The 27,172-nt window shown below is 40.6% G+C and overlaps 4 protein-coding genes across 8 annotated transcripts in view; 2 read left to right on the top strand and 2 right to left on the bottom strand.

Annotated features, from left to right (window-relative positions):
• Positions 1-4,319, top strand: part of msraa (methionine sulfoxide reductase Aa) — a 27,922-nt gene extending 23,603 nt beyond the window's left edge. Inside the window, exon 6 of the mRNA XM_026319007.1 lies at positions 3,874-4,319. Coding sequence (XP_026174792.1) covers positions 3,874-4,044 — 171 coding nt within the window. The 3' untranslated portion in view covers positions 4,045-4,319. The remainder of the gene's footprint in view (positions 1-3,873) is intronic.
• Positions 4,320-6,802: 2,483 nt separating this feature from the next.
• Positions 6,803-20,857, top strand: LOC113137513 (uncharacterized). 5 transcript variants are annotated; one of them, XM_026319231.2, is made up of 16 exons: positions 6,803-6,833; positions 8,308-8,474; positions 8,965-9,061; positions 12,491-12,573; positions 12,971-13,052; positions 13,441-13,522; positions 13,708-13,813; positions 13,971-15,147; positions 15,420-15,563; positions 15,682-15,781; positions 16,293-16,407; positions 17,323-17,526; positions 18,893-19,033; positions 19,158-19,242; positions 19,734-19,854; positions 20,045-20,857. In XM_026319231.2, exons 2-16 carry the CDS (start codon positions 8,403-8,405, stop codon positions 20,232-20,234), a joined length of 2,799 nt encoding a protein of 932 aa, XP_026175016.1. In that variant the 5' UTR covers positions 6,803-6,833; positions 8,308-8,402; the 3' UTR covers positions 20,235-20,857. The 5 variants fall into 5 exon arrangements, with proteins under 5 accessions (XP_026175016.1, XP_026175017.1, XP_026175015.1 ...); XM_026319232.2 differs by lacking the exon at positions 6,803-6,833 and adding an exon at positions 6,977-7,021 and having other exon boundaries at positions 13,708-13,807; XM_026319230.2 differs by lacking the exon at positions 6,803-6,833 and adding an exon at positions 6,977-7,021.
• gpr31 (G protein-coupled receptor 31) lies at positions 9,161-11,618 on the bottom strand. The gene is made up of 3 exons (XM_026319235.2): positions 11,150-11,618; positions 10,124-10,529; positions 9,161-9,891 (listed from the first exon to the last, which is right to left on the bottom strand). The coding sequence occupies exons 1-3, from the start codon at positions 11,320-11,322 to the stop codon at positions 9,424-9,426; spliced, it is 1,047 nt and encodes a 348-aa protein (XP_026175020.1). The 5' UTR covers positions 11,323-11,618; the 3' UTR covers positions 9,161-9,423.
• Positions 20,676-26,150, bottom strand: ttll2 (tubulin tyrosine ligase-like family, member 2). The gene is made up of 4 exons (XM_033325070.1): positions 26,102-26,150; positions 24,891-25,125; positions 23,113-24,497; positions 20,676-20,979 (listed from the first exon to the last, which is right to left on the bottom strand). Exons 2-4 carry the CDS (start codon positions 25,110-25,112, stop codon positions 20,676-20,678), a joined length of 1,911 nt encoding a protein of 636 aa, XP_033180961.1. The 5' UTR covers positions 25,113-25,125; positions 26,102-26,150.
• Positions 26,151-27,172: the final 1,022 nt, after the last annotated feature.

The following is a 27,172-nucleotide window of genomic DNA, read 5'->3' as shown; positions in this document are numbered from 1 at the left end:
CACAGAGAGTGATTGGGGAATTTGGTGTGTATATGTGTGCATTTGTGTGTGTGTGTGTGTGTTCCTGTGTGTAAGGTACAACAGCACTGCAGAAAATTACCTTGCAGGCGGCTGGCGGTTGTCTGCAGCATGAAAGGAGCCTCCCTTTTCTTCTCTTGCCTCTTACCCATCATTAGGGTGTGCACTGCGTCTAAAATGGCAGGTGGAAGTGGTAGCTGTGTGTGTGAGCATGTGTGTGCTTGCTTTATGTAATACTGTGTGCTCGCTCAGTGGGTGCAAGCATGGGTGCTGAAGCAGTGTATACTCATTGTTCTGGCATCTCTTTCTCTCTTGATACACCTCTCTGGCTGCATTTTCTTTTCATGAACATTCATGCATCTACTCTTAAAGACCAAACAGCTGCTTTTCTTTCCATTTTCTTCTGTTTCTCTTTCTTCTTTGTCTGTGAAATCCTCTTCTTAGGGCTTTTAACTTCACCAGCCAGCTTCACCTTTTTATTTTTTTTTCCCCTTTCCATTTTTTTCCATTCCTCTCTCTGTCTCGTGGGTGCTTATCAGTGTTGTTCACGTTTCCCTGCTTTACCAGAGCAGTCAAGGTATTTGCATTCCAAATGAGCAATCTACTTCTCTGACATGCAAATTAATGGATGTGAATTATGCATTTATAGCAGGCTGCTAACAGAGCAGAAGCACCAGCCCAAACAAACGCGATGAAACACTGGAAAGGCGGGGAATGCAGCTGAGGATGCCACTAGACCAGTATAATGGAGAATGCAGCCATTTTGCGTATAACGCAGGTACAGGTTGGTGCTGATTTATGTGTGTCCTCAGAGAATCATAACACCAGCCTCAACATCTGTAGTTTGGTGGGTTTGCCGGACTAGAGGAGACGGTGGTTGTTGCTGAGGCCTTGGAGTGTGTGTTGTTTTAACGAACCACACCAGAGCAGGAAGGTCGTGTATCTGCTCAGGACGTCATCCTGACGACACTTAGGTGTAAATAACTTCAGTTTCTGTGGGAATTAAACCGAGCATCGTTGGCTCTCACCAGGTGTCGCTCACGCTGCATCAGTGGACCTTAGCATAACGCTGAGCCTTTCTCAACCTTCCCCTGTGGTGCCACAGGGTGCCTTTTATCTCTAGCTCTCATTAACAATGAGTAGCAGCCTACAGCTGCCCAGGCTTTGAGGACTGGAGGTGTGAATGGGCCAATATTCCTACAGTGTGTGCTCACATTTATAGATGAAACTTATTACAGACGGCAGGTCGAAGCCGTCACTGACTCCACGTAACACACATCAAGTCATGCTGCTTCTTATTTGAAGCTTTAAACATGAAAAATGAAAAATTCACTGACTGTAAACTTTGCTGTGCTTTTTGACTAGACATGTCTGCACATAAGGTTTATAGCTGAAGACATCATTGCCTACTACAGGTGTTGATTTTAAAATATTGTTAAAGAAACTAAATGATTTGGGCACAAAATGGGCCCTGATCTGATTCTGTGCCACAGACTCTCCAGACTTCTCAGACCAGCAGGCTCTAGTTTGATTTCTGTCTTAGAAGGCTGTTATAAAATTGGGTTAAGTAGCCTTTTATTTCCTACAGCGCGTACAGTAACTGGACTACACTACTGAGGTCTGCTCAAACTGGAAACTGTTGAAATCAGGACAGTCCCTTTGTTTTTTATGTGCTGGTTATTTCTGCGTTTCACTATATCTTTATTTGCCTAATACTTATTCCATTAATTTTTTCATCATTTTTCTTTATTTCCATTAAATGTTTGCTTCTCTTTGTGTGTGTGTGTGTGTGTGTGTGTGTGTGTGTGTGTGTGTGTGTGTGTGTGTGTGTGTGTGTGTGTGTGTGTGTGATAGAGAGAGAAAGGTGTTATATAAATAAACCTGCCTACTCTAGTAAAGTGTAGGTGAAAATCCATCTTTCCTGTCTGAATCACAGGCTGTGCAGCTGCAGCAGAGAAGAGAATCCCTTCCTGACTAACTGCTCTGCTGTGCCTCCACCCTACTTACTCAAATTAAATTGTGGCGTCAGTACAGTCATAGTGCGAAGCCTTCACAGGAAGGGATGAATCAAGCAGCAGGGAGCAAACACTCTGTCCATTAAACGCTGAACTTGCCAGCGTCAGAACCTTTCCCCCTCTCTCCCTCTCTCTCTCTCTCTCTCTGGTCTGGTATTTTCTGATATGAAGGCATCACAGACCCTCCGGATTTGTTTGCTGACTCCTTTAACAACTTGGGAGCACTGACGTCAATAAAGTTAAAATGGTTTTCAAACAATTACCTCTCACTAACTATTAGAAGCGCCAATGTGTGAAATTGCCCAGCACAGCTTTAGGTCTGATTGTTTTTGGACTAAAAATAAACAAAACCTTTTAGTATTTCTCTCAGGAATTCAGTCCAGTCAAAATGAAAGTGCGAGTGTTTTACCATTTAACATTACACCTGTCTGCAGCATCACAGCATCGCAATGTCTTCGTCTTTTATCCTTTTTTTTTTTTTCCACTGAATGTAGAAGTTTGTGTTGTTGACATGTCCCACTTTAAAAGTGAAAAAGGAATTAGATAAATAATTCAACAAATAAGGAAAAATTAAGGAACCATAACCAAGCAGCTCTGTGTTAGCACTGTGCTAGCATTAGCATGCTTACATATTCCCAGTAACAATGCTTACATGCTGGTGAAGCAGTGTAATGTTTTTTGTGATGACCAGCATGTTAACATCTGCTGTGAAGCACTAAACACCTGAGGGTGACGTGAATGTTAGAAATCTGCTGGTATTTTAGCCCCGGTTTTACTGCAAATATTGTACTATTGAGTCGTGTATTTATTATTATACTTTGGTAGTAGTTTTTGCAGTAACTATATTGTGTAACAACGTTACCACATCACAAATTGCTTGTGTGTTATATCCTGCTTGTCGCACAAAAATGTTTATTAGAAATCCATCCAGTAGCTGTGATAATCAGAAATATTACTGTTGTGGTCGTGCTAGAGGAAAGGTCAGGGATCACCAAAGTGAGTATAAGTCGCTTTTTGTCCCAGGGTATGGGGCATATAATGAAGCCGTGAACCACGAGTATTAGTGTCTTCATGAAAGAAACAACAGTCCAAGTATCAGAGCTTTGCACGTGGAGACGTAGGGTTTGTCTCCTTTTCAGTGCGGAGGGAGTTTTGGTGGCTCTCGTGTTAGAAGGAAGAACAGCAGCTTTGCAGAAAAAAGGCTAAGCACGTAAATGTCGACCCAAATTTCTCTCTTCCATTATGCATGATATGATCCAGTAAGAAGCTGTGCATGCACACATGCTAAAAAACACATGAACACTCCTCCATCAGTATTTGAAGTTTCATAAGTGTGTGTGTGTGTGTGTGTGTGTGTGTGTGTGTGAGTGATTTGTCATGCTCACCATTCCTCTTTGTCTTTTAATTTACCCACACGCCATCTGGTTGAGTAATTTTTATCAGAAGGAGGAGAAGGTGTCATCACCAACTGATTCTGCTGTGAATATGTGTGTATTGTTTTAGTGTGTACCACTGGGCCTGGAGCTACACACATGCTTTGTATAAACACATTAGACACATTTCTTCTTGCTCCTAAGATGCTAATAAGTGCATCTCAGTGTGAGGCCTTGATGAGATTCATTCAGTTCAAAGTCAAATGCTTCTTGTGATGAAACTGGTTTAATGCAGCAAACACAAAGTCATTGGAATACGACCATGGTTTGTTTTCACTTACAGTTACATTTAAATAGAAACAGCCTATTAGATTTTTAGGATTGCAGAGTTTAAATAGAACTTCATTTCCCATCATACACTGTTATGTATTCACTTATTTGTCTTTGTGTGTTACTGATTCACTCAGGTCCTAACGGAGGAAGGTTTTGGTCCGATTACCACAGAAATAGCTGAAGCCAAGCCGTTCTACTATGCAGAAGACTACCACCAGCAGTACCTGAATAAAAACCCGGACGGATACTGTGGCCTGAGGGGGACAGGAGTCTCTTGTCCAATAGGACTCCAGACAAAGGCCTAGATAGCTCAGGATTCCCAAGAGCCATGTTTGTGATGTAGTGATTTGAAAAACTTAAAGTTTTGTATATGTTATGCAGCGAAGTTGCATTTGAAATGAGAAAACTATGCCTCTAATCTAGAGTTTCTCCGACTTAAGACTACTCTTCCCACAAAACATCTTTTTCTCCTCCATCACTCTGGAGAGAATAACGATGTTAAAAGGGTGAAAGTGATGCAGTTTGCTTTTTAAAAGCCTGTATAGGAGGAAAATATATTAAAAGCATCTGAAAATCAGAAGTCTGGTGTCTTTTATGTTTCCTAACTGGTAATTGCTGTTTGGGTTTATACACATGGCACTATGTACACAGAACACACTCAGATATGAAAGAAAATGAAGACAAGGGGCAGTAAATGATCACCAGGAGTGTCCTTTCAGCTCTCACATCATTTTACTGTATATCTGATGCTATTTTCAGCAACAAGAGGTGGAGGGAATGGCAGCTCGGAGTTTTGCAAGAACAAATGTGAATTTTTAGATGAAATAAGTGTGATATCTAACTATAGATTGTACAAACAAAAAAAGTCACAGCAAGGGTAGCTGTCCTACCTGGATACTTTATACCCATTATTTGATTATTTTCAATCTTTTTGCTTTGTGAATGTATAGTGGGCTGGGTAAAGAGGAGATTTCATGATTAAAAAGGCATTTGTGTGTTTGTATTTGTTCGTTTGTAGTGCGTGTGTGTTGTGTTTTGGTGTGTGATTTTTGGATGACCTCCTTCCTCTGGTTTTTGCCTGTAGCTATGTTCCAGTCTGTGGCTCATCTGTCATCGCTGTTAATCTGCATGCATGTGTGTTTGTACAGTATATGTGTGTTTTGATGGTGCAGCATACAAACACACACACACACACCAGCAGGAGGAAAGGAGGGTGCGTTTGGTGCCAGGCCCTCCAAATCTTGGCATTACCGTCACAGAGTGAGGGGGAAAAGCAGAGAAGGAAGAGATCAGTCTCTTTAGAAATGGCAGAGCGCCACCTTGGATCCCTGCTGCATTGGATCGCGTCCATGAGGCAGCCTGCATGACCACAGTTTGACTAGGCTCTTGAAAAATAAATCTGACCACTGTTTTTGAAAGGGAGATGTGCTGCTGCTTCCGTCTGCACAGTCACAGACATACTGGTCTCCCAGTTGTCAGTAAAATTTAGCAAGCATTATCCAAAAATGTATTTATGTTTGCACCTTTAATCCTTGCTGTGGTGAAAAAAACTCCACATCTGTCTGTGGACAACCGGCTGATCAATTCCCAATAACTGTGTAATCAGACAAAATGCACAGTGCACTGCTTTGAGTTTGTGGTAGAACAGTAATAACTGTGACAGGTTAGAATGAAGTGTAGTAAAATTTTGTGGTTGCGGAAAGTGGATCACATTTCCTTGGACAAAACAAATGAACCATTTATTTTGGAATTGATGATGCTTAATCATTTCTTATACTTGCTATCTTTTCTAACAATATTTAGATAATGATGTGTAGGAAATGATGAATGATAATGAATGAGGGGGTCTAATGATGATGCGTGCTTGTTGAGATTAATTTCATAGAAGGTTTCACACAATTATTTAACCAATTTTGGTTAAATAATAGTGCAAAGTCATTGTGTCCTTGAGTAAATTTGATTTTTCTGCACTTTAAGGACTTGAAAATTGTTACTGCAAAAATCTAATTGCCCTTTTCAATGTCTGTTTAGCCTATAGCAGAAGAGCTTCTACTAATAACATGACAAATGTGCCTATTGCATAGTATATTAACCACTGACTCTTAGCATTAATGTTTGCTCCATTCATTCTTAATCTTGATAACTTATTTTGTGCTCAGTGAACCATAAAACCTTTAAAATAATTACTCTGTAATTTGAAACTATACGTAGACAAAGAAATGAAACCAATGTCAATTATAAAAGAAAGGACAAAAGCTTTTGCACAAGATTTTTGTGTTTTTCTTCTCAAATATTCCAAAAAGAGCTCAGTTCGTTTATCAGAATATATTTAATTGAATAGTAGAGGAAGGAATGGTTTATTCTGGGGAAACGCTTGAAATCTTCTGTGTTCTACATGCAGAGCTGATATCATTACAGTTCTTCATTGTACTCATTCACCATCATCCATTTAATTCACCTCCATTTAACACAGTTAGGCCTGTTTCTGTCTGTCTCTGGTTAGAGCACTAGATTATGCTGCCATCTGGTGGTAAGTCCAAGTATAAATGAACCCAAGGCTCAAGCCCAGAAATAACCTAAAATAAGAATTCATATGACAAGAATGAAGTACTAGTGCACTAATGTTTATTATACATTATAAACTACACACACTGTACTATTACAGTGTCTACAGTCTATACAGTCAAAACTATGGCTGCAGCTAGCAATTATTTTCATTATCAACTAATCTGCGAATCATTTTCTCTTTGTCAAAAAAAATAGCCAAAAATTAAAAAAATAAAATAAAGGTAACCTCAGCCCAAGGTAATTTATTCCTAAAACCTCAAAGACAGGCTATACATTTTGGACAGCAGCATTGTAGTGGTGAGTGATAATAAACAATTATTGTTACTTTATTTATATATTTAGAGTTACACCAATGCTTCCCCACCAGAACGAAAAGGCAAAATTTAAGAGTTTCATCCTCATGTTTTCATTTTTCTTAGAAGAAAAAACTTCCAAATTAAAACACGTTAATAAGAGTTTATTTTGAAGGGTGTTACCGGAAGTTGTTTTGTTGTCGTTACCTTTTACTAACTACACCTGTTCTCAGGTAAAAAAAATTAAAAAATACGGTTTTCAGTAAACTCATTTTAGTGTAGCATGAGTTAAATCTTTGTTTTGATGAGGTTTTGTCTTCATTGTTGTTTACTGGCAGGTTTGTGTTGTTGACATGACGCCCAGTTACCGTAGCAACAGTAACGTAAACTTTCCGCAACTAATATGAAAATCAAGGTGAAGGTAACCGGCATATTCTATCAAATATCACTTTAAAAATGTCATTTGTCCGCTCTTTTGGAGATTTTAATTCACCTGAGGGTCGAAATTACAAGTCTGCTGCCTTTCCCTAACCGTCAGTACAGGATTGAATTTGACCGAAGGCTGATTTTTAATATAGCTAGCTAGCTAACGTTAGCTTAGCTTTCGCTAGTTAGCTAGCTAGTATGCCTTCCCCTGAACTGAGAAGTTTTGAAAGCTTTATTTTTAAAGTCTCTCATGTAAGTCATCATCTTTACAATAGACACTGTTTGATTAACTAGTCAACAGTTAACTAACGCTTTAAAAACATCTGGTGGAATAGCTAAGGTTATATTTACTAAGTTATATTTACTGCGACTTGGAAGAGATTTCCAGATTTCTTGAAGACTCTGTGTATTAAATTGAAACAATATCTGGGTTTAACAATGATCGATTTTTTAAAACCAATTTCTTTGCCAAACATGTTAGCTGCTAGCTAAAAGTGAGTCAGATTTAAGTCAAATCTCATTGATAAAAAGTTTCACATGGAAAAATCACCTAAATTTTGAGCTGAGTATATACAGTTCTGTGCAAAGGTTTTAGGCACTAAAACACACAGGGGATGCTTTTAACATTAATAATTTTTCATTTATCAGGTAACTTCACACAAAGTGCAGTAAAGTGAACCAAACCTAAATCTAATCAGTATTTGCAGCTCTCCCCTTTGGCCTTAAACCAGCAACAAGAAATCCCTGGTTTGACCAGCACAAAGTTTCTCCTGGTTCATTGCTGCTGCAGTTCTTCTGTAGATTCAGGGTGTCCCAGTGTTTCTGTCTCTTCTTTTGATCCTAAACCCAGATCTGGGCTCTGTGGGAGTCTGCTCGAGGACTCCTGGTAGTTCTTCATGAACTGTAATGGGTAATTTATGGGCTTGTTGTCCTGCACAGTGGCATCAATCAAACACCTGATAGTGTTTTGTGATAAGAATCAAAACTAAAAGTGCCTAAAAGTTTTGCACAGTAGTTCTTTGTGACTACTAGAATCTGTTCCACATATACACACACATATAACGCTATTGTCTTTTAAACAAACTTTCTGTCAGTCACAGAAAGTGTCTATACTTCCTCAGTTCCAAATAGCCTGTTGTTTTATGTTTCATGTTTCATAAGTATTGTGACAGGGAACGCCATTACTCTTCTTCGCGATATTAAACAGTTTTAAGTTCATTTTCATTGCACTGTGACAATTTTATTTATTTATTTATTGTTTTTTTGTTTGTTTTTTTGCAGCTGCATTCAGTTGAAGACAAGCTCAGGCCAAAGAGTCGTCTACAAACCGACTAAGTGGGAAAGGCCTTATATCTCCTCCCCTGAGCCCTGATGATATGCAAACCCAGCTGACTGCTGCCAACATGGATATTAATGCCTCTCAGACCTTAAATCAGACATTGCAACAAGTCAGTATTACTTTGCTTGGAGTTTGGTGTCAGTTTCAGTACAGTAGCCTGTCTATAGAACTGCAGTTTACACAAATATTCAATAGTCATACAGGAGAAATCAATACAACATACAACTAGTTCTTCACAATGCTGGTCTCAGTAAACTAGAGTGCAGTTCATTGCAATCCAAAACATGTTTTCAGTAAGGTTGCTAAAAAGTTTAACACTAAATCTAAACTCATTTATTTTGCTGCACATAACACATTTTATTATTTAGCAACTCGGAGTGGAATTTAATGAATGAAGTGACAAGGAACCTTCTCTAGAAAACATGCAAGAATTTATGTTAACAGTTCTGTTCCATGTAACCAGACTCATTGACTGACCAGTTTATCTTCATGCCACTAGATAGCAGTAGAACATTACTCTGAACATTACTTCCTTTGTGAAGCATCTCAAATGGCTTAAAACAGTAATTGCAACGTGTTCTGTGTATGTTTGTTGGCAGGCCCCAGATCATCCAAATGAGGTTATTCAGCAACAAATTAAGCAGATCCACAAGGTTCTACAGGAGCAGAGTAGACTGCTGACTCTTTTAGGCACAGGTCAGTGTTGGACAGTGTACAGTCCTCTACACAGTTCACATTTCAGTGTAGAAGATACCTCTAAATATCACAAAAAAAAAAAAAAACACAGCAGGACTTTCTCTCCTCTTGTGGAGTTTGTCAGTTTTCAAACACAACACCTGTCACAATTGTAAAATTATATTTCCTAAAATGGCTGAAACATGAGGCCAGTGTGGGCCTTATAAACCAATCTGCAAAGAAGGTGTCAACAATAACACAGATGTTTCTTTTGTTTTGTCAGTGTGTGTGAGTGGATCCATGTTATTTGTGCAGATGAAGCACATTGATAAGTGACCAGCCTATGCTAAGATAGTTAATAACAATTTAGGAGGAGAAACAAATCATTTCTCCACTATTGGCAAAGACATGATTTTGCCTCCAGAAGTTGTAGTTGTAGCTGTTGCTCCAGTTCCCATGCCACAGGCAGAATTTGGTGGTCTCTTCTGAAGAAATGTAGGACAGAAGGTAGATATGTAAGCATTTTTAAACCCTGAGTTAAAGAAGCAGTATACCAACGGGTCTAACAGGCAGTCAGTGTAAGAGAAAACCTCAAGAGTGTTGTAGACCTGAAGCACTATGTCCTCTGCAGCCTGCCAGGCCTTCAACCTGACAGCCAGCAGCAACACTCTGGCTATAGTGCAAGGCAGGAAGCAGATGGAGAAGACAACAACAACAGACATGACCACCCACACAGCTCTCCTCAGTTTTGTCTTTTCCCCGACCGTTTTCTTTCTCAGCCGGTTGACTATGCGTACTGTGCAGTAGACAAGGATGATGAAGGGGATGATGATCTGGATTAAGAAGGCAACCTTAAAAAAACAATAAAGTGACTGTTAGTATGTTGGGCAGTATCTCATTATGACAAATTAACCTTCTTGCATGTACGGTTCATTATATGTTCTTGGAATTTAACTCCTTAGCTGTCAGACTGGCTCTGGGTATTTATAGGGCTGTTGCTGTTTGTAATGAACACTTTTGGTTTCCATGTTACAGGTAAATATTTTACAGCTGTGCTCAAGCCACATTAAATAAAAACAATACCTCTCTGTAGATGTCGGTCATGCCGTGATATTCCATCACAAATTTACAGCCATGGCTGTTGCAGCACTCAGACGTGTTGATGATAGTGGGGATGATGAGGGGCAGCAACACAAGCCAGAGGATGGTAGAGATCTGAGGTGACTTCTTAAACACTCTGACAATATTCCTCCTTCCAAGATGGACCACACCAAAGTAGCGATCGATGCACAGGGTGGTGAGGAAGACAATACTGGCTCCTCGGTTAAGAAAAACTATGAAAAGCAGTATCTTGCACACCACAGTGTCCTTGCTGCGCTTCAGACCCTGCTGGTAATCGTAGACCTTTGCAGGAAGCGAGGCCACCAGGAAGAGATCAGCAACCACAATGTTGAATAGGAAGATACTTTTGTTCTTCCAGAACTTGAACCTGGAGAGGAAGTAAGTCACTAAACAGTTATTTGGTTCTTGGCTTCTAAATTTAATATGAATCAAGAATAAACACAGAAGAGCACACACAAAAAATCTAAACCTACGATGCTGTTCCTGTCTTTACATTTTGTGTTAAACATCCTATACAAGAACGTCTGCATGCCCATATACAGGTGGACTCTGCTTAATGTTTCAGATATAAACACATATTATAATTGCTGCTGCTTTTCTGTGGAAAATACAGATTCTCTGCACACTGGGTGGAGTTTTCCTGTTTGATGCCGTTTAAGTACTGAAATAATCTACAGCACACTATGTTCCACATTTAACATGTTTATCCATCAATCTCAAGATAGTGCACAGAGCCATTTAATCTCATATTGAAGTTTAAGTGACTCAAAGAGGCTAAGTGGTAGGAAATCTGAGTTCGAGTTGTGCAGACATCAGTTATTAAGTTTTCAGTTGCCATGTGATCTGATACGTTGCAAATTGGAGGATTTTCCTTGTCTGAAGTCTTTCCCTGAGTCCTCTCTCTGCATCCTTATTCTACATTTTACTTGCCAGGGCTTTTTTAATATTGGGAAAAGTCAGTGATCGAGAAATTGTGTTTCTTCATACCTGAAGATGAAGATATAGAGGACCGACAAGTTGAGAGGCAGACCCAGCACGAACTGTCCAGTCATCACCCAGGAGAGGGTTTGATATGTGACTAGATTCGGTACTTTACAGTAGTCAGCTGTTAAATTTGTTGACATATTGTGTTGTCTGGACATAACAGCATTGGAGATCATACTACTCCTTCAGCAGCTGGAGAGGTTGCAGTCCAATTTGTAGTCCTATTTATTCAGCACCAAGGTAGGATGGACAACCTACAGGTGTGTCCAGGCAGGCATCACAAAGTTGAATCCTTGAATCATGGTCGTTGTAGCTGCCCCAGAATCTCTTCAGGCACTTTGATCCAGCAAATTCAACAGTCCTCTTCTGAGATCCCTACAGTTGTTCTAGAGTTCTGTCAATACATGACTGGTTCTGCCAAAACATAACTAAGGAAGCATGAATTAAAAAACATGTCAGTGCGTCTGTTGGTCTTTTTGTGTGAGGCTGCCATGGTTTCTTCAGAGAGGAAGAATTTGTAGTCAGCAGGAGGTGTGGTTTAGAGAGAGGGACAGCATCAGAGGCTCATATGATGCAACAAGCCTCATGCACTTTGGCTTGGCACATATTAGTAAAGGAGAAGTTTCTCATGTATCTTTAAACTGCAGTAAGAGTTTGGTAAAAAATTCTTAGCATTGTCTAAAAGTATCGTCACAGGATTAGAACAATGAGTAGTGTTTACATTTCATTAAAGCCTTTAACATTGTACAGTGGTTGGTGCTTTGTAGCTTGGAAAAAGCTCTACATTTGTTAATACTAATTATACTTTACCTTGACAAAATGGTATGAACGACATGACCTTGACTTACTGAATTTGCAAATCTTTTGTATTTTGCATCATGCATGAATAAAGTGCATACAGAGCTGTCAGTATTTAAAACTTATATTTGCATCATGTTGTAACCTACAACAAGCTTTTCATGTCTAACCCCAAGGCACATTCTTCAATGCATCAGGACCTAGTAGTAGCTTTTTACTCCTGGGCATCCATTCATTATCTATACCCGCTTAGTCCTAACCAGGGTCACAGGGATCTGCTGGAGCCTATCCCAGCTCTCTTTGGGTGGAAGGCAGCGGTACACCCTGGACAGGTCACCAGGCTCCTGGGCATCTTATTTAGTAATAATGATGATAGTACAGACACTTCCTTTGTCTAGATTAATTGAAAAAAATTTAAATTTATTATAATCAAAACAGAAATACCAAGAAACTGTTTTTCCTCTGACACACTAGTTCTTAGAAATGGAACATCTAATTTCACCATCTACCCTCTGTCTTGCGTCTACTCTCTTTATCTCTGTCTAGTCTCTCCTGAAGATAGGATGTTTCCTGCCAACGTGTCCTTGCAGTGGATTGCCTTGCTGCCTGTGCTGACAAACTCTGATAAGGTACTGACTTTTAAAACCAAGCAACAGACAGGCAAAGTTAAGCTGAAGATTCAGATATGTTCCTGCAGGGTTGGCACAGAGCAAACTAGAGCTAAAAGGAGGTTGAATACTGTGCATTTATTTGCCAGGTGACCAGAAACTCAACTCCAAATGAATGAGCAAATGTAAAAATGATGATATGTCATGGTTGTGTGTCTGTTTAACTAATTTTTATTTAGGGTTTCTTCTTTTTCTGACATGAAAAAGTCAAGTTTTATTTCTGTCTTTATATGTATGTTCATTTTAACGTTTCTGATAATTGACACAAAAGACAAAACAGAAATACCTTTTTCTGCTTTATCGTTGAACCCACTTGCCATAATCTCTCAAGTCCACATTCACATCTTTCTCCCCACAGCTCCCAGTTTTCCCAGTGTCATCCCCTCCATCATCTCGAAGGACGCCTAAGGATCATCCTGTCCCCTCGTGTCCCAGCCAGGGTAAGAACCAGCTACTGTCTCAGCACATGGTGGACTCAGGTCTCACATTAAAATGTTGACCTCTGATATGTGTGGAATTTGAAATTTGCTATAATCACATACTATTCTTCACATTAGTGCTTCAAAAACATGTGACAGTTATAATAAATAGAAATTCTGATATGATTTTACTTTCCTTACTTAGTTACTTACTTTCCAGAGTGGCGGGGAACTGTGAGCATATTTTTATGAGGATGTGGATCTGAGTAGAGAAGACTCTCACTGTGTCCACCACTTTCTTAAATCAGACGAAGCACCAACCTTAGGCCTGAAACAGTTTTTAAATGAAACTCTGTGTTCAGTTGGAGGGATATCACTCTTTGCTTGATCTGCACCCCTCTTGTCACAGGAATTGAGCAGATTGTGTCTGGAGATGGAAACCAGCACCCAGTCAGTCTCTCTGAAGTGAGAAGCGTCCTGCCTGAAAACAGGTACCCACGAGGCTGGAGGTTCTTGGGATGTTACTTGGAAACGTATTTGGACTGCCCGTTTGAGATTACCGTAATGTAGAAATAATTATGTGATGGTTATGTGTGTTGATGCTGTGCTTACAGGGATATTTTACAACTTCACTTTGCTATAATTAGTTCAAATAAAATGTAATGTTTTCTGTCAGGGCACCATGGCCGATCAGATCTGCTGTGACGGAGTCAGAAACTTTGAAGGAGTGTGTGGTGGAGCCACTGAAAGTGCATGAAGTTTGTGAGCCCCCACAGGTGCAGGTATATTATATAGGGGTGTACTATAAACAGTAGTTTAGTATAGTGTGTTGTAGTACTGTCTAATTGCACAACCTAGATCACCGCAGCAAACAAACAAAAAGTAATTTCTATGATATATACATTCATGTCACTTAAAACTCCAAATGCTCTTTTTAAGAACAATGATGGAACGATGTGTTACCTCTTACCGGAGAGTGAGGGCATTTCGGGTATGGACAGAAATAATTTGAAGGCCACTGACCAGGATGAGCTGCAGACGAGGGTTTCCATCAGCCAGCAGCCCAATGAGAAGTCTTTTATTCAGAGATGCTCCTCTGCCCCATTTACAGTCTTTAAAGACGAAGTGATGCAACTGAAGGCCTTCCAGTCTCTGACCCTTCAACCTGAGCATAGTGGAAAGTTTGGCACTTTACAAGACTTTTGCTCTGGTTTACTTAATCCTGAGGCATCACAGTACAGTCAGAAAAAGACCAAAACTGAGATCCTGGCTCAGGCTCAGGACTTTTCCCAGCTCTCCAGGGAAAAGCAAGGAAACACTTACTCCAACACTCCTGTGCTGCCCCAACACGACACTCCACCGACCTCACAAGTCCAGAAAGAAGACATCACTTCAACAACAGGAGATGAGAAAGTTGGTCTGTTACAAGAAACAAAATACACAGTTGGTGAAACTACAGAAAACATTGTTGATGAAGACCAGGTTAAAGGTCAGACTGAACTCAGTGGACCTCATAGAACAATGACTGAGGATCAATGGGAACAATCACTGCATCAGAACGACACTCAAGTCTGTACGCCCAAACATCCCAGCCCCGTGTACAAATCCAGTTTGTACATTTCCCCCCCTCAGAGGGACAACAGTGCATCCCCTCAGGCCTGGAGAAATCAGGAAGTTCTTGTTAGCTTTAAGATGGTGAATGACCACATAGAAAGAGTCTCAAGCTTGAACATGGAAACTCAGTCCACCGGCTGCGATAAAAAAAAAACACATTTTCAGCTTTCCCAGGGCGGTGAGCCGAGACCAGGAAGCAACTCAGACTCAGATTGGGTCAGAAGTCAAAAACATGCTTCGACAACACCAACAGCGTTTTGTGATTCTTCACCACCTGTGAACAGCAACACATTTCCAATGCATTCCCCAACTAAAAGCATTCTTCAGGATTCCCATCTAAACATGTCGGAGGATGATTATGCCAGTGATACTGTCAGCGAGGAGGAGGAGAGGGGAGGGGTTCTACCAGGGATCCAGAAACTGAAACAGCACCAGAGACTTGGATCTAGACTGGGGCCTCAGCAAAAGTCTTTTTCCACCAGATCTCATGACACCTGTCATGGTACTTGTAACATATATTCGATTGATTTGATTGATTTAGGTTTAGTTTTCAAATTTTTTATTGACTATTGTGATTTTCACTGATGCAAATTCTAGTTTTTAGTGTCCTTATTATGAAATAGTGTTATTATTTAAATTAAATTATGAACAGGAGAACGATGAATGGTGTTCCGTTGTATATTTGTCCATCTGTTTTAAACTTTGAAGTATTACTTGCACAACACAAAGAGCTAACATTGCTTTTGTCTTTATGTCATCATGTTTCCTTTGTAGAGCTGCAGCAAGAATCCCGGTATAAACAGTTATTCAGGACTTCACCAACTAAAAGACCAAAACCCTGGAGGATGTACAGCAGAGGAACAAAGAGAAACCCAGAATGTCGGAACTCCTCAGAGCATAAAAGGACATCTCACCGAGGTAAGAGAGGGAGGGGAGATGATGTAGGCTAGGACAACAATGTGGGAACAAAATCAACACAGGTTTCCAAAATCTGGGTTCATTCTGTAAGTCTTCTTTGTTTATTTTTTGTTTGTAGGGAATCAAATACTGTTGATGCTAAACTCACTCGAACCAGAAGGGGAAAATGATGATCAGTATAACACAAAAATGGCACAAACATCATGGGGATCTCACAAGTAAGAATATTTCATGGTTTTCTGAGCATTCTTTAGTAAATCTACTACTGCGTCATCTGATCTACAGTCTGACACAGAGGAAATAGGCAGGTGGCATTTTATGAGCTTCATCTAAGCTTCTTTTATGGTTTATTATCTGTTTTCCACTGTCTGCACAAAACATGAAACTGAAAGAAGAAAATGTGTTGCTGTGTTTTAGCCACACAACATGATTTACAAGATCATAAAGATAGCAGCGTTGGATGTGCATGATGTTTGAGACTCAGCTTTTTTAATGGAAATATTTTAGGTCCAAAAATCTTTTACTTATCCACTGATGATGAATTACACATTTGTCCAGTTGATGCCAATTCATGCCATTAGTCTCCGCTATTTTTGTGTTAAGGGCAAAAAAACCACCACTTATCCTAGTACATGCATGGTCATAGTCTTCCACTGGATATGTTTTATTATTTCTACTATTTTTAAAAAACTTTTTCTCGTGTCTAACTTCTCATCTGTGTATTTAAAGAGACTGTGTAGATCAGAAAGATGAGCTCCGAAGGGGCTGTAAAGGAGACAACATTCACTCTGACAGAGACAAGTGTCAACCCAGTCGGGACAAACTGGAATCCAGGGAAATACAGGTCAGTTTTCTCTGAGTAGCTACTGTACAATGCAGCACACCACCATACATACTCAGGTTTATTAGGGACATCAGTCTAAAGCAATGTCAAGGCTAATCCAGAAGTCCTGCAATAAATCGTCCCTTGATGAAGGTGAAAATGTTCAAGCTGTTTTAGAGAATTGTTGATTCATTGATTTGTAAAATGCCGTCGGTGCTGCTGCTGTTATACTGAAGTGTTTGTGTTATTTTCCTAGATCACTGCAGTTAGGCTAAATAACAGCAACACCCCTGTGTATAAGTTCACTTTCATTCACTGCAGTGCTGCTGACACTCCAGCGAATGAAACTATAATGTTTTGGAGATATCACTTCTTAAAGCAGCGGCATTATTGGATAGTATGAATTATTAACTACACCTGCATAGTCAGAATAAACTGTGTCCTTTATTAAAAATCTGATTATACACAATTTCAGCTCGGTAATCAATGATGCAATTTTTTGGCAGTATGTTCCAGCTGAAATAAAAATAAAATAAAATAACGATTTGCCATCTGCCAGTATAATTCATTTTTGCTTGTTTTGTATATTAAGTGAGATGCTGTCACCAAAATTAGTAGTGAAGATGAAATTTGAAAAGGTTCTGTGTAAAATAATTTATCACCTGGAAGGTTTGGGGTTAACACACCACAATCATCACTTTTGTTTTGGCTAAAATCAGTGAGAAGCGGTTTCCTGTTTTCTGTGAGAAGCTCAGGTTGTGAGATGAGATGTTGGTCAGTGAAAACAACATACTCTCACTTTCGACTTTAGTCAACATGAGTCACATGTATGTTTCCATCCTCTGTGTGTGTGTGTGTGTGTGTGTGTGTGTGTGTGTGTGTGTGCGTGTGCGTGTGCGTGTGCGTGTGTGTGTGTGTGTGTGTGTGCGTGTGCAGGCCCTCAGGCAGCAGGTGGAGGCCCTTCAGCAGCAGTTTAAGCAGAGCGAGAGTGACTGGTCTGTGGTTTGGTGCCAACTGGAGAAACTGAACCAAGAAAACTCTGAGCTGAGGGAGAAGCTCACAGTTATGCCACAGCGCTGTCTGGTGGGCGGCCGATGTACTGCACAAACACACACTGTGCACCAGGCTCAACAGACAGAGGTAAAACATGATGTACAGTCTTTCTCATTTCAGGCCACGATCAAACAAATCACAACATTGAATCTACTGCAGAGATTTATCACCTGAACCTGCAGTGCCCCTTTGCTTTATGGAACTTTAAAGTGAGTTTGAGAAACAGCTGAAACCGTTTAGCACCCAAGGGAGTGGGATATTAAAAACAGCAAATAGTCACAGGAGAGTAAATATTAAACTCATCAAATGATTAACGCATATTAATGCAGCTGTTTGTTAACAGGTTCACTGTATCTATTTAAAAGGTGACGATAAATCCGTGGTGCATTCGCAAGTTGTTTTTGCTGCCTGCTAAGAAAAATTTGTTATTGCAGGTGAAATGCTTCTGACTAAACTATTACTCTGTTCACTTTTGCCATTTGATACTTAAAATCAGCGTGTGAGATAAGACTGTGCAGGAGATAAGACGATTAGTAGATCAGTCGTGATAAATGTGTTTATGTCACGGCCTCTGTCACCTGAAACTTCCACTCATTTTCCCTGTGACACTTTATACAGACCTCTCTCACTCCCCGCTGACAGAGGTGGTGCTGTTTGACACATTTGTCCTTTTGAAAGTAGATCAAAATATCTAAGTGAGTAGAAACAAATTTTCTTTGGTTGTTACACATGCAGACTTAGTACAACTTGGAGGTAGTGCCAGTTTAAATGTAGTTTTCTGCTGTAGCTGGTAGAAATAAAGCAAGACCTGCTTCCCTTTACTGTAAAAAGCAGAGAAACGGTGAGGAAAGCAGCGATTGACGGATAAGCACCATTATAAGTTTTGTGAAATGGTAGTTCAAGTTAGATCCGCACTAATTATTGTATTTCTGTTAGATGCCCTTTGATAGTTAGCCTTAAATACCATGAAACAGAAAAGAGAGATAAACATAAGTTGCATTTATAATGTTCACTTCTGCATATAGCTTACCACAGTATAAACTGTTATTAGTATGTTTTCCAGTTTTCAACTTTTAATGCTAGTTTCTATTGTATTGTCTATTGAATCTCTAGAGTTCACCTTCATGTCTGCTATTTAAATCTTACTGGTATCAAATGATCAAAGTAAATGATACACTCTTAAGTGGTCTTTAAGCACTGTGGCAATAATTTATGAGGATGGACAAAAGATGGTGTCAAAGCACTGACTGCCCTCATTACATGTTCATGAAGTGCAAGTCGATATGCTCCCTTTGCCAGATCTGTCACAGCCCAGGCCTGATTTACCTTCGCAACTTAAAGGGAAACTCCCACAAGTAAATAAAAGATCTAAATAAATGTGAAGTTGATCTTACGAAATTTGATTCAAGTGAAAGTTGCCGCCACTTTGTCCTGGGTTTGTTTTTCTGTGCAGGTGGAGCAGCTTCTGTCTAACGGGTGCAGCCTGGTAACTTTCACTAATGGCACCAAAACAGCTGTTTCTTCAGAGCAGAAGACGAGAACAGTCACATTCTTCAATGGAGACGTGACACACATTTTGGAGGACGGGAAAGTGGTGAGCTCCGATCTTGCAGTACCTTTATCTATATTTAACGTTTGTATTAGTCCTTGAAGTCCAGTTTTTATGATTCAACAGTGACGTTAACATTTCACTTTGATTGTGTCCATGTGTGTTGCAGGTGCACTACTATGCTAGTTCACAGACAACACACACTACCTACCCAACTGGTGTGGAGGTCCTTCACTTCCCCAACAAGCAGATTGGTAAGATGCACGAATACTCATCTGTCTAATCAGTATTTTAACATAATGTTAAAACAATGTGAGGCTGAGAAAAGGCTCAGTCGTCGCGATGAACCTGCATAGAATGAACCTGCAGCTTTGTGGATGTTTCTAGTGCGTTGTAGCTCATTGTCCCACTGTCTGGCTTCACTGTTTTGGTTCACTCTCACTGTTCTTGTAGTCGTTTTGGGTGCAGCAGGCACCTTTTCTAAGAGAGAAGGCTGGTGACCTCTCTGTACGTTACCTGTCCAGCAACAAACGACATCCACTGGTTAGCACAGTGGAGCATTTAGCAGCTAAAGAGTCAAACACACATAGGTGATCATTATACTGTCAATTAATAAACATTACCAAAAATAAAAACAACATTTGCTTCTGCCTAATGTAAAACAGTCAGTAAAACAGTCAGAATACCAACCTGCCAGCTCAGTATATGCAGCTCATTTTTCCCAGTATGTCTCTTCCTGCCATAGAGAAGCGACACCCTGGGGGGAAGAGAGAGATCCTATTTCCAGACCAAACCATCAAGCACTTGGAGCCTGATGGCAGCGAGAGGACAATCTTCCCTGATGGCACCATCGTTCAGCTTTCACCGTAAGACTGATGCCATTTATTTTCAGGATCAGCTTCAGGGTGTGTTCAGGCTAAAAAGCCACAAGCATACTCGTGAATAAATAAATATTATTTTTGTTGTGAGGCAATCATGTTAGCTAAAGAACAGCTGTCTGCTGAGTGGCGCTAATGAAGTCATTTGTTTGTGCTTTTTGATCATCATCTTTTCCAGGTGTGGTGAGAAGATGGTAGATTTTCCCAATGGTCAGAGAGAAGTCCACACTTCCCAGTATAAACGCAGAGAGTACCCAGATGGGACAGTTAAAACCATCTTCCCCAACGGACGACAGGAAACCAAGTATGCATCAGGCAGGGTGCACATCAAGGAAAAGCATGGAGTCACAACCTCAGCACTGAAATGAATGGAGTTCATATGTGCAAATGACTCAGAGTGTGCTGTGTGTGAGTATAGTGTGTGCATTTAAGGGCTCATTTTACTGTTATCTGATAAACTCAGTAGTAATGTGGCATTAACTGAAGCCTAATGATCCCGTCCAGCAGTTTACAAGCGTCATTCAGTCTCTTCAAGATGATTTCAGACGAGTTCAGTCTGAGAGGATGAGTTTTCATTTGTTTTGACTGATAAATGTCACCGTGACAGTAAATACTTTTGTTCCCTCTGTTTATCTGCTTTTCACACCAAAAAATGAAATCAATTAAATGTGTCAAATTACAGGAATCTAAAAAGTTTATTGAAAGTGCAGTAGTACTATGCTCACTCACTCACAATAGAAGAAAGAAAAGCGATGTGCTCTATACCTCCAGTTTTATCAGTAAATCTAGAAACAGGAAGTGCCACTCTATCAGGGTTTGAAGTATTGTCTGAGCAGTGGAGGATCCTTTTGCCCCCACAGCAGTGAATCAAAGTCTTCCTCACCCTCTACATCCTCCTCCTCCTCTTCACTCCTCCAGTCAGCCAACTGAGCAGTCAGCTTGTGAAGCTCCTGTATGATTATCTTAACATCCAGTTTATGCTGTGAAGCCTCCAGAGTGGCCGTGTTAAATGGAAATGTCCGAATGAAGTCTCCAACTCTGAGTGGAGGGACATGTTGTCCATTCACCGCTGTGGTTCCTTCCAGAGGAATAATAACTGGCCTGTGGCTCCCACTGTGAATCAGACAGCATTTCTTTATTATCCGTGAATGGCTGGAAGCAGTTTCTTTGTCCTGAGGCAGGTTGGCTGGTGGTTTGTATACTCAACTCGAAATTTGACGGATTTTAAGCCGTAAGTTGTAGTTTTTATTATAATGCCTCAAATGTTGTCACCAGCCGAGATTCAAAACAAAATTTCGGTCAAAAGAAAGTAAAAGGTGTCACTGAAACCTAAACCAAGAATGATATCATAATAGTAATAATCTTATCTATACTTAGTTGAAACTGCTCTTAGATTCAAGTCATTTTTAGTTACAGTGGGTACGGAAAGTATTCAGACCCCTTTAAATTTTTCACTCTTTGTGTCATTGCAGCCATTTGCCAAAATCAAAAAAGTTCATTTTATTTCTCATTAATGTACACTCAGCACCCCATCTTGACAGAAAAAAACAGAAATGTAGAAATTTTTGCAAATTTATTAAAAAAGAAAAACTGAAATATCACATGGTCATAAGTATTCAGACCCTGTGCTCAGTATTGAGTAGAAGCACCTTTTTGAGCTAGTACAGCCATGAGTCTTCTTGGGAATGATGCAACAAGTTTTTCACACCTGGATTTGGGGATCCTCTGCCATTCTTCCTTGCAGATCCTCTCCAGTTCTGTCAGGTTGGATGGTGAACGTTGGTGGACAGCCATTTTCAGGTCTCTCCATAGATGCTCAATTGGGTTTAGGTCAGGGCTCTGGCTGGGCCAGTCAAGAATGGTCACAGAGTTGTTCCGAAGCCACTCCTTTGTTATTTTAGCTGTGTGCTTAGGGTCATTGTCCTGTTGAAAGGTGAACCTTCGGCCCAGTCTGAGGTCCTGAGCACTCTGGAAGAGGTTTTCTTCCAGGATATCTCTGTACTTGGCCGCGTTCATCTTTCCTTCAATTGCAACCAGTCATCCTGTCCCTGCAGCTGAAAAACACCCCCACAACATGATGCTCCCACCACCATGTTTCACTGTAGGGATTGTATTGGGCAGGTGATGAGCAGTGCCTGGTTTTCTCCACACATACCGCTTAGAATTAACGCCAAAAAGTTCAATCTTGGTCTCATCAGACCTGAGAATCTTATTTCTCATAGTCTGGGAGTCCTTCATGTGTTTTTTGGCAAACTCTATGTGAGCTTTCATGTGTCTTGCACTGAGGAGAGGCTTCCATCGGGCCACTCTACCATAAAGCCCCGACTGGTGGAGGGCTGCAGTGATAGTTGACTTTGTGGAACTTTCTCCCATCTCCCTATTGTATCTCTGGAGCTCAGCCACAGTGATCTTTGGGTTCTTCTTTACCTCTCTCACCAAGGCTCTTCTCCCACGATTGCTCAGTTTGGCTGGACGGCCAGGTCTAGGAAGAGTTCTGGTCGTCCCAAACTTTTTCCATTGAGGATTATGGAGGCCACTGTGCTCTTAGGAACCTTGAGTGCTGCAGAAATTCTTTTGTAACCTTGGCCAGATCTGTGCCATGCCACAATTCTGTCTCTGAGCTCCTTGGGCAGTTCCTTCGACCTCATGATTCTCATTTGCTCTGACATGCACTGTGAGCTGTAAGGTCTTATATAGACAGGTGTGTGCCTTTCCTAATCAAGTCCAATCAGTTTAATTAAACACAGCTGGACTCCAATGAAGGAGCAGAACCATCTCAAGGAGGATCAGAAGAAATGGACAGCATGTGAGTTAAATATGAGTGTCACTGCAAAGGGTCTGAATACTTATGACCATGTGATATTTCAGTTTTTCTTTTTTAATAAATTTGCAAAAATTTCTACATTTCTGTTTTTTTCTGTCAAGATGGGGTGCTGAGTGTACATTAATGAGAAATAAAATGAACTTTTTTGATTTTGGCAAATGGCTGCAATGACACAAAGAGTGAAAAATTTAAAGGGGTCTGAATACTTTCCGTACCCACTGTATGTCACATGTTGTTGGGGTGATTAAAAAAAATGATGTGTCTGATTATTAGTGATTAACAGTAATTAATAATAATAGTAATAATAGTAATAATTAATAGTAATTGAAACATATCCTTATAGGCTTAAATGGCTTTATCTCTGCAGCTTTACTTGTCCTGCTGTTTGTTTTTCACAGTAAACAAGGCAGAGCTGTATGTACCTGTAAATGCTCGGGAGCTTCCAGGAGGCAGCAGGTTGCCTGAACCCCAGGCCCCTCTGTGGGCTCTCCAGTATCGAAGCAGCAACGTCTGTGTCTCCTGAGAGCTTTGTCTCAGCTTCTGTTTCAGCGCTGTCATGGTTTGTAACTTCAGACATGTGAAGACGTCTGTTGTCCCTCAGCCACGATGCCAGGGCTGGACATGTCTGTCTGTTTACCACTGACACATTTGTCCTTGAATGAGGGCCAAATGTCAGGTTTAGGGTCTGCCCGGTTTGGTTTTTGGCAGCTGTGGTGTTAGTGGTTCTGCCCCGGGCTGCGTGCATCTTGTCTAAGTGAACAGGAGGGAGGTGTCTTTTGTGATCAGATACAAACTCATGGTGTCTGGTCCGTCTGCGGTTTATCTTTTCAGACCAGTGAAGAGTTTTTATCAGAGGCAGGGCCTGAGTTTGTGAGGACTGGATACTCCTCGTTTTCTTCTGAAATTTGGATTGTTTTGCTTTTGGGAGCACGGGTATAGGAACATGTGAGGGTTGATCAGCATGGAGACAAGGCTGCTTGTGCCCGTGTTTCTGATAAGCTCTCTCTCTTAACCTGTCAGTGGATGTGTAGTTCATCAAATCAATAAGATCACTAATCAGGCTTTTCTTCACGGTAACGTCTGCTTGGCAGTCCAGAGTCAGCGCAGGGCTGTAGTTGACCTCCAGCAGCCAGGGTTTAAACTTTACATCAATGAGGATATCAAAGCCAAACAGCTCCACACAGTTTGGACAGGAGGGGACGCTGGGAGCAATGGTGAGCAGGGTCAGGGTGACGATGTTGTTGATCCTCTGCCACAAAAGAAGCTGGTTGATGTCTTGGCTGTGAAGAAAATGCCTGAACTTGCTCAGAGTCCACTTGCATCCTTGGCCCACTCTCTCTTTTTGGGTTTTGTAGAACGGGCCGAACTTGTTGATGCTGGTGTTGGTCAGGTGAGCGTACAGGTTCTTTAGAGATGACAGGCTGTACTTCTCAGTGGCGAAACGCACCAGTCCTTCTTGATGAATGTAAACAGTCAGTGGATGAAAGCTCTTCACACACACGTAGATCCTCAGGTCAAACTTGTAGCCAGAGATCAGCAGAGGGCTGCTGATGTACCTCTGCACAATAACAGAGCAGTCGTAGACCAAGTCCTTAATGTCCTCGAAGATAAAGATCCCTCTGCCTCTGGAGAGATCCACAGGCTTACATATCCAGTAGACCGACGGTCCCCTGGTCAGACGCAGCTTGTTGTATTCATCCAGGAAACGGGTGTAGTCGTTGGGGAGGATGAAGGCGATGGGGCTGAAGTCATAGAGAGCTGAACCAAATGTGGCCTTCATTCTCCTCAGGTTGCGTGCCAAGCAGTCCTTCCAAAGAATTACAGATCATTGTTTTAGAGGGAAGTCATTAGAACTGAAATGAAATGGCTTTATAATTTCTGTTTTGGTTTTGGTTTCTTTCTCAAGGCCCCATGTTCAGATCTGTAGATGGACAATGACATCTGACCCATGGGTCTTTGGGTTTACACCTAAAATGTGTTGGGATTTTCTGTGATTTGGTTTTATTGTGATCAGATTTTTCAATGCAGATTACTGATAGTTATTGTAAAAACAGGTTTATAGTCGTAGCTTATTTGTAAAGCAGCTGCATCTTTTGACACATCATGTGATACAGACAAACATGGCCGACTCTGCTGTCAGTCAGCACCAGGAACTCTGCATTTTAACCCACAAAGATGGCACCTCGTGTTAGTCTGTCACCTTGCGTGTGATGCCGGCAGTTTTGGGATGGTGGTTGAGGCGTTGCCATGGCAGCAGGTTGTGATATTCTGACTTGCAAAATGCAGAGCCTCGCCAGTAGAGGTTCCAGTCTTCTTCTTCTTGTTCTTTTTCATCATATTCCTCCCAGCCTCGCTCCAGAAGCACCTCCCTCACCAGCTCAGGGCCTCTGTTGTGTAGTCTGAACACCAGGGATGCAGCCATAGAGCATCGTCTACTACAGATAAAGTAAATAGAACAGAAATGTGGATTATTGCTTTCTGTCTTAATCTGGGAGCTAATATCTGAATCGTTCAGAAGAGATTATGAATTTTCTTTCCTGGTGCTGTCAGACGGGCACTAAAACCCCATTTGGATAGTTTTAAATATTCACTTTGCTCCTCTGTCGGTTGACTCATCTTTTTTGTGAAATTCCAGGATCTATTCTGTAGTAGACAGGGACATCAAGCAGGACAAAACCAAGAGAGAAAGTACAAAGCCCCCTTGGGATGGTTTGGAAGAGTTGAAGAGGGGGCAGAGTCTTCCTCTAAGTTAAAAATCATAGTCTTCCTCTCTTATATAACTCAGTCAGATCTTTACACAGGCAGAGACATTTGGGAGTCAGGTTTCATACAAAAGTAGAAAAACAAACAGCACTATCCAGCAGGCTAGTTTTATTGCTTTTTATTTAAAGTAACACTGTTTAGATACACATAAATATTCTGAATGGGATTAAAATCATTGGGCAGCACAGGTGGTGTTAAAATCCCCTACATTTATAAATCTACAGTTTAACACTTTTGTCATCGTCTGGTGTCACGGCTCCTTGTCTGTGTGTGAGCTAAAGCATTTCTACAGTAAATCTGAGACGCCTGAACAAACCTGACACTTTGCTTACTCACCTACACAGACACCGCGATCAGACTGAAGCTTCAGAGCACCAGCTTACTAAGACATGATCAAATTAAATGTGCTGAACTTTGTGACACACACGATTATAACACCTCCGGTCAAAAATACTGATGCAGAAAATAATCATGCAAACACAAATTTACAACAAAACACCTACATGTGAGTTAATGTAAAAAAAAAAGAGGCTTTTCCACACTGAAAATTTATGATTAAAACAAACAAAACTTACACAAGAAGATACCTGAATGTGCAATCCAGGAACTTCCCGTTTCTCAAATGAAGAATTTACAGTGTTGACTTACCTTTGAATGTTGAATGCACATCAACTAATAGTCCTATCTTCTTTCTGCCAGGTAAATGAGTGATGGTAAGATGGTCTCTCCTTTCAGCTCACACTGCGTACAGTGTTGACAGGCGGTCTGTCCTCTTACTGTAGCCCCTCCTACAGAGAAAACCAGACCCACACAGACAGATGTGAACTGTATGTCAGGTTTTTGTACACAAGTGGTTGTTTATGTGCACGAATGCCTGTTGTTAGGTTTGTTTTGTTGTTGTATACCTGCTGTTATCATAGCAATAATAAACTGTTGTAGTCATTTTTACACAGACATGTCATATGCTGTAACGTACCCATCACAGCGGGAGTATGATAGAAGATAAACAATGGTTCAAAACAGCTTCATGGTTCGGTTCATATTTTTTTCACTTGTGGTGTTTCATCATTTGTCTTTTTACCTTCTGTCCATTTGCAGTCAAACAAAGATTTGTAAAGGGCAATGCAAGACAGCGATTATGAGTGAATTTGAGTAATTGCAACACTGTCACCTTTAGCTGATATTTTTCTACATTTTAATGGTGTTGATGTCACAAATGAAGCTTTTCACTCTGAATTTTGGATTTTAATGCAAAGGAATGGTGTAGGAGCAAACATGTCTATGACTGAAAATGTACCAGAGGAAAAAGATTCCTATTTTTAATTTGTTTAGACCCTAAATGAAGAAGCTGTCTGATTTTCTTTCAGTGCATGATGAATGAGGGTTTTGTGGCTCCCAAACTACCCACTAGGTGGTGTAATATGACACATCAACTGTACAGCTGAAGACTCTTAAATAAGGAAATGAGAAATGGTTTCCCTTTGCTGTGGCGTTCAGGCACAGGTGCAGTTTTCTGCCCCATTAAGAACTAACTCTCCCTAAAGTACTACGTGAAAATGTAAATATAAAGACTGTTATGGTTTGAGTAACATGTGCCGAGGGGTAACTACAGGATTACCCTGCTCAAAACTGTCTCCCTGCAATGTGTCTGGCTATGTGCCATAGCAAACGTTGCATTCAGGGACCCTAGACCTTACATACAAGTAGACCTCTAACTAG

Source organism: Mastacembelus armatus, chromosome 24, assembly GCF_900324485.2.
Source record: "Mastacembelus armatus chromosome 24, fMasArm1.2, whole genome shotgun sequence".
NCBI classification, from domain to species: domain Eukaryota; kingdom Metazoa; phylum Chordata; class Actinopteri; order Synbranchiformes; family Mastacembelidae; genus Mastacembelus; species Mastacembelus armatus.
The sequence above is the reverse complement of the archived record's forward strand: the minus strand, read 5'-3'. Positions and strand labels throughout refer to the sequence as shown.

Bases quoted from the DNA above. Each gene is read 5' to 3' on its own strand.
- gpr31 (XM_026319235.2), bottom strand. From the start codon at position 11,322: ATGATCTCCAATGCTGTTATGTCCAGACAACACAATATGTCAACAAAT. The intron at 10,530-11,149 runs GTATGAAGAAAC...CTTCCTCTCCAG, and splicing joins CTCTATATCTTCATCTTCAG to GTTCAAGTTCTGGAAGAACA. The intron at 9,892-10,123 runs GTATTGTTTTTA...TGTTTTTTTAAG, and splicing joins TGACCGACATCTACAGAGAG to GTTGCCTTCTTAATCCAGAT.
- ttll2 (XM_033325070.1), bottom strand. From the start codon at position 25,112: ATGGCTGCATCCCTGGTGTTCAGACTACACAACAGAGGCCCTGAGCTG. The intron at 24,498-24,890 runs GTGACAGACTAA...ATTCTTTGGAAG, and splicing joins CTGCCGGCATCACACGCAAG to GACTGCTTGGCACGCAACCT. The intron at 20,980-23,112 runs GTACATACAGCT...TCTGATTCACAG, and splicing joins AAGCTCCCGAGCATTTACAG to TGGGAGCCACAGGCCAGTTA.
- LOC113137513 (XM_026319231.2), top strand. From the start codon at position 8,403: ATGCAAACCCAGCTGACTGCTGCCAACATGGATATTAATGCCTCTCAG. The intron at 9,062-12,490 runs GTCAGTGTTGGA...ATCTCTGTCTAG, and splicing joins GCTGACTCTTTTAGGCACAG to TCTCTCCTGAAGATAGGATG. The intron at 12,574-12,970 runs GTACTGACTTTT...TTCTCCCCACAG, and splicing joins TGCTGACAAACTCTGATAAG to CTCCCAGTTTTCCCAGTGTC.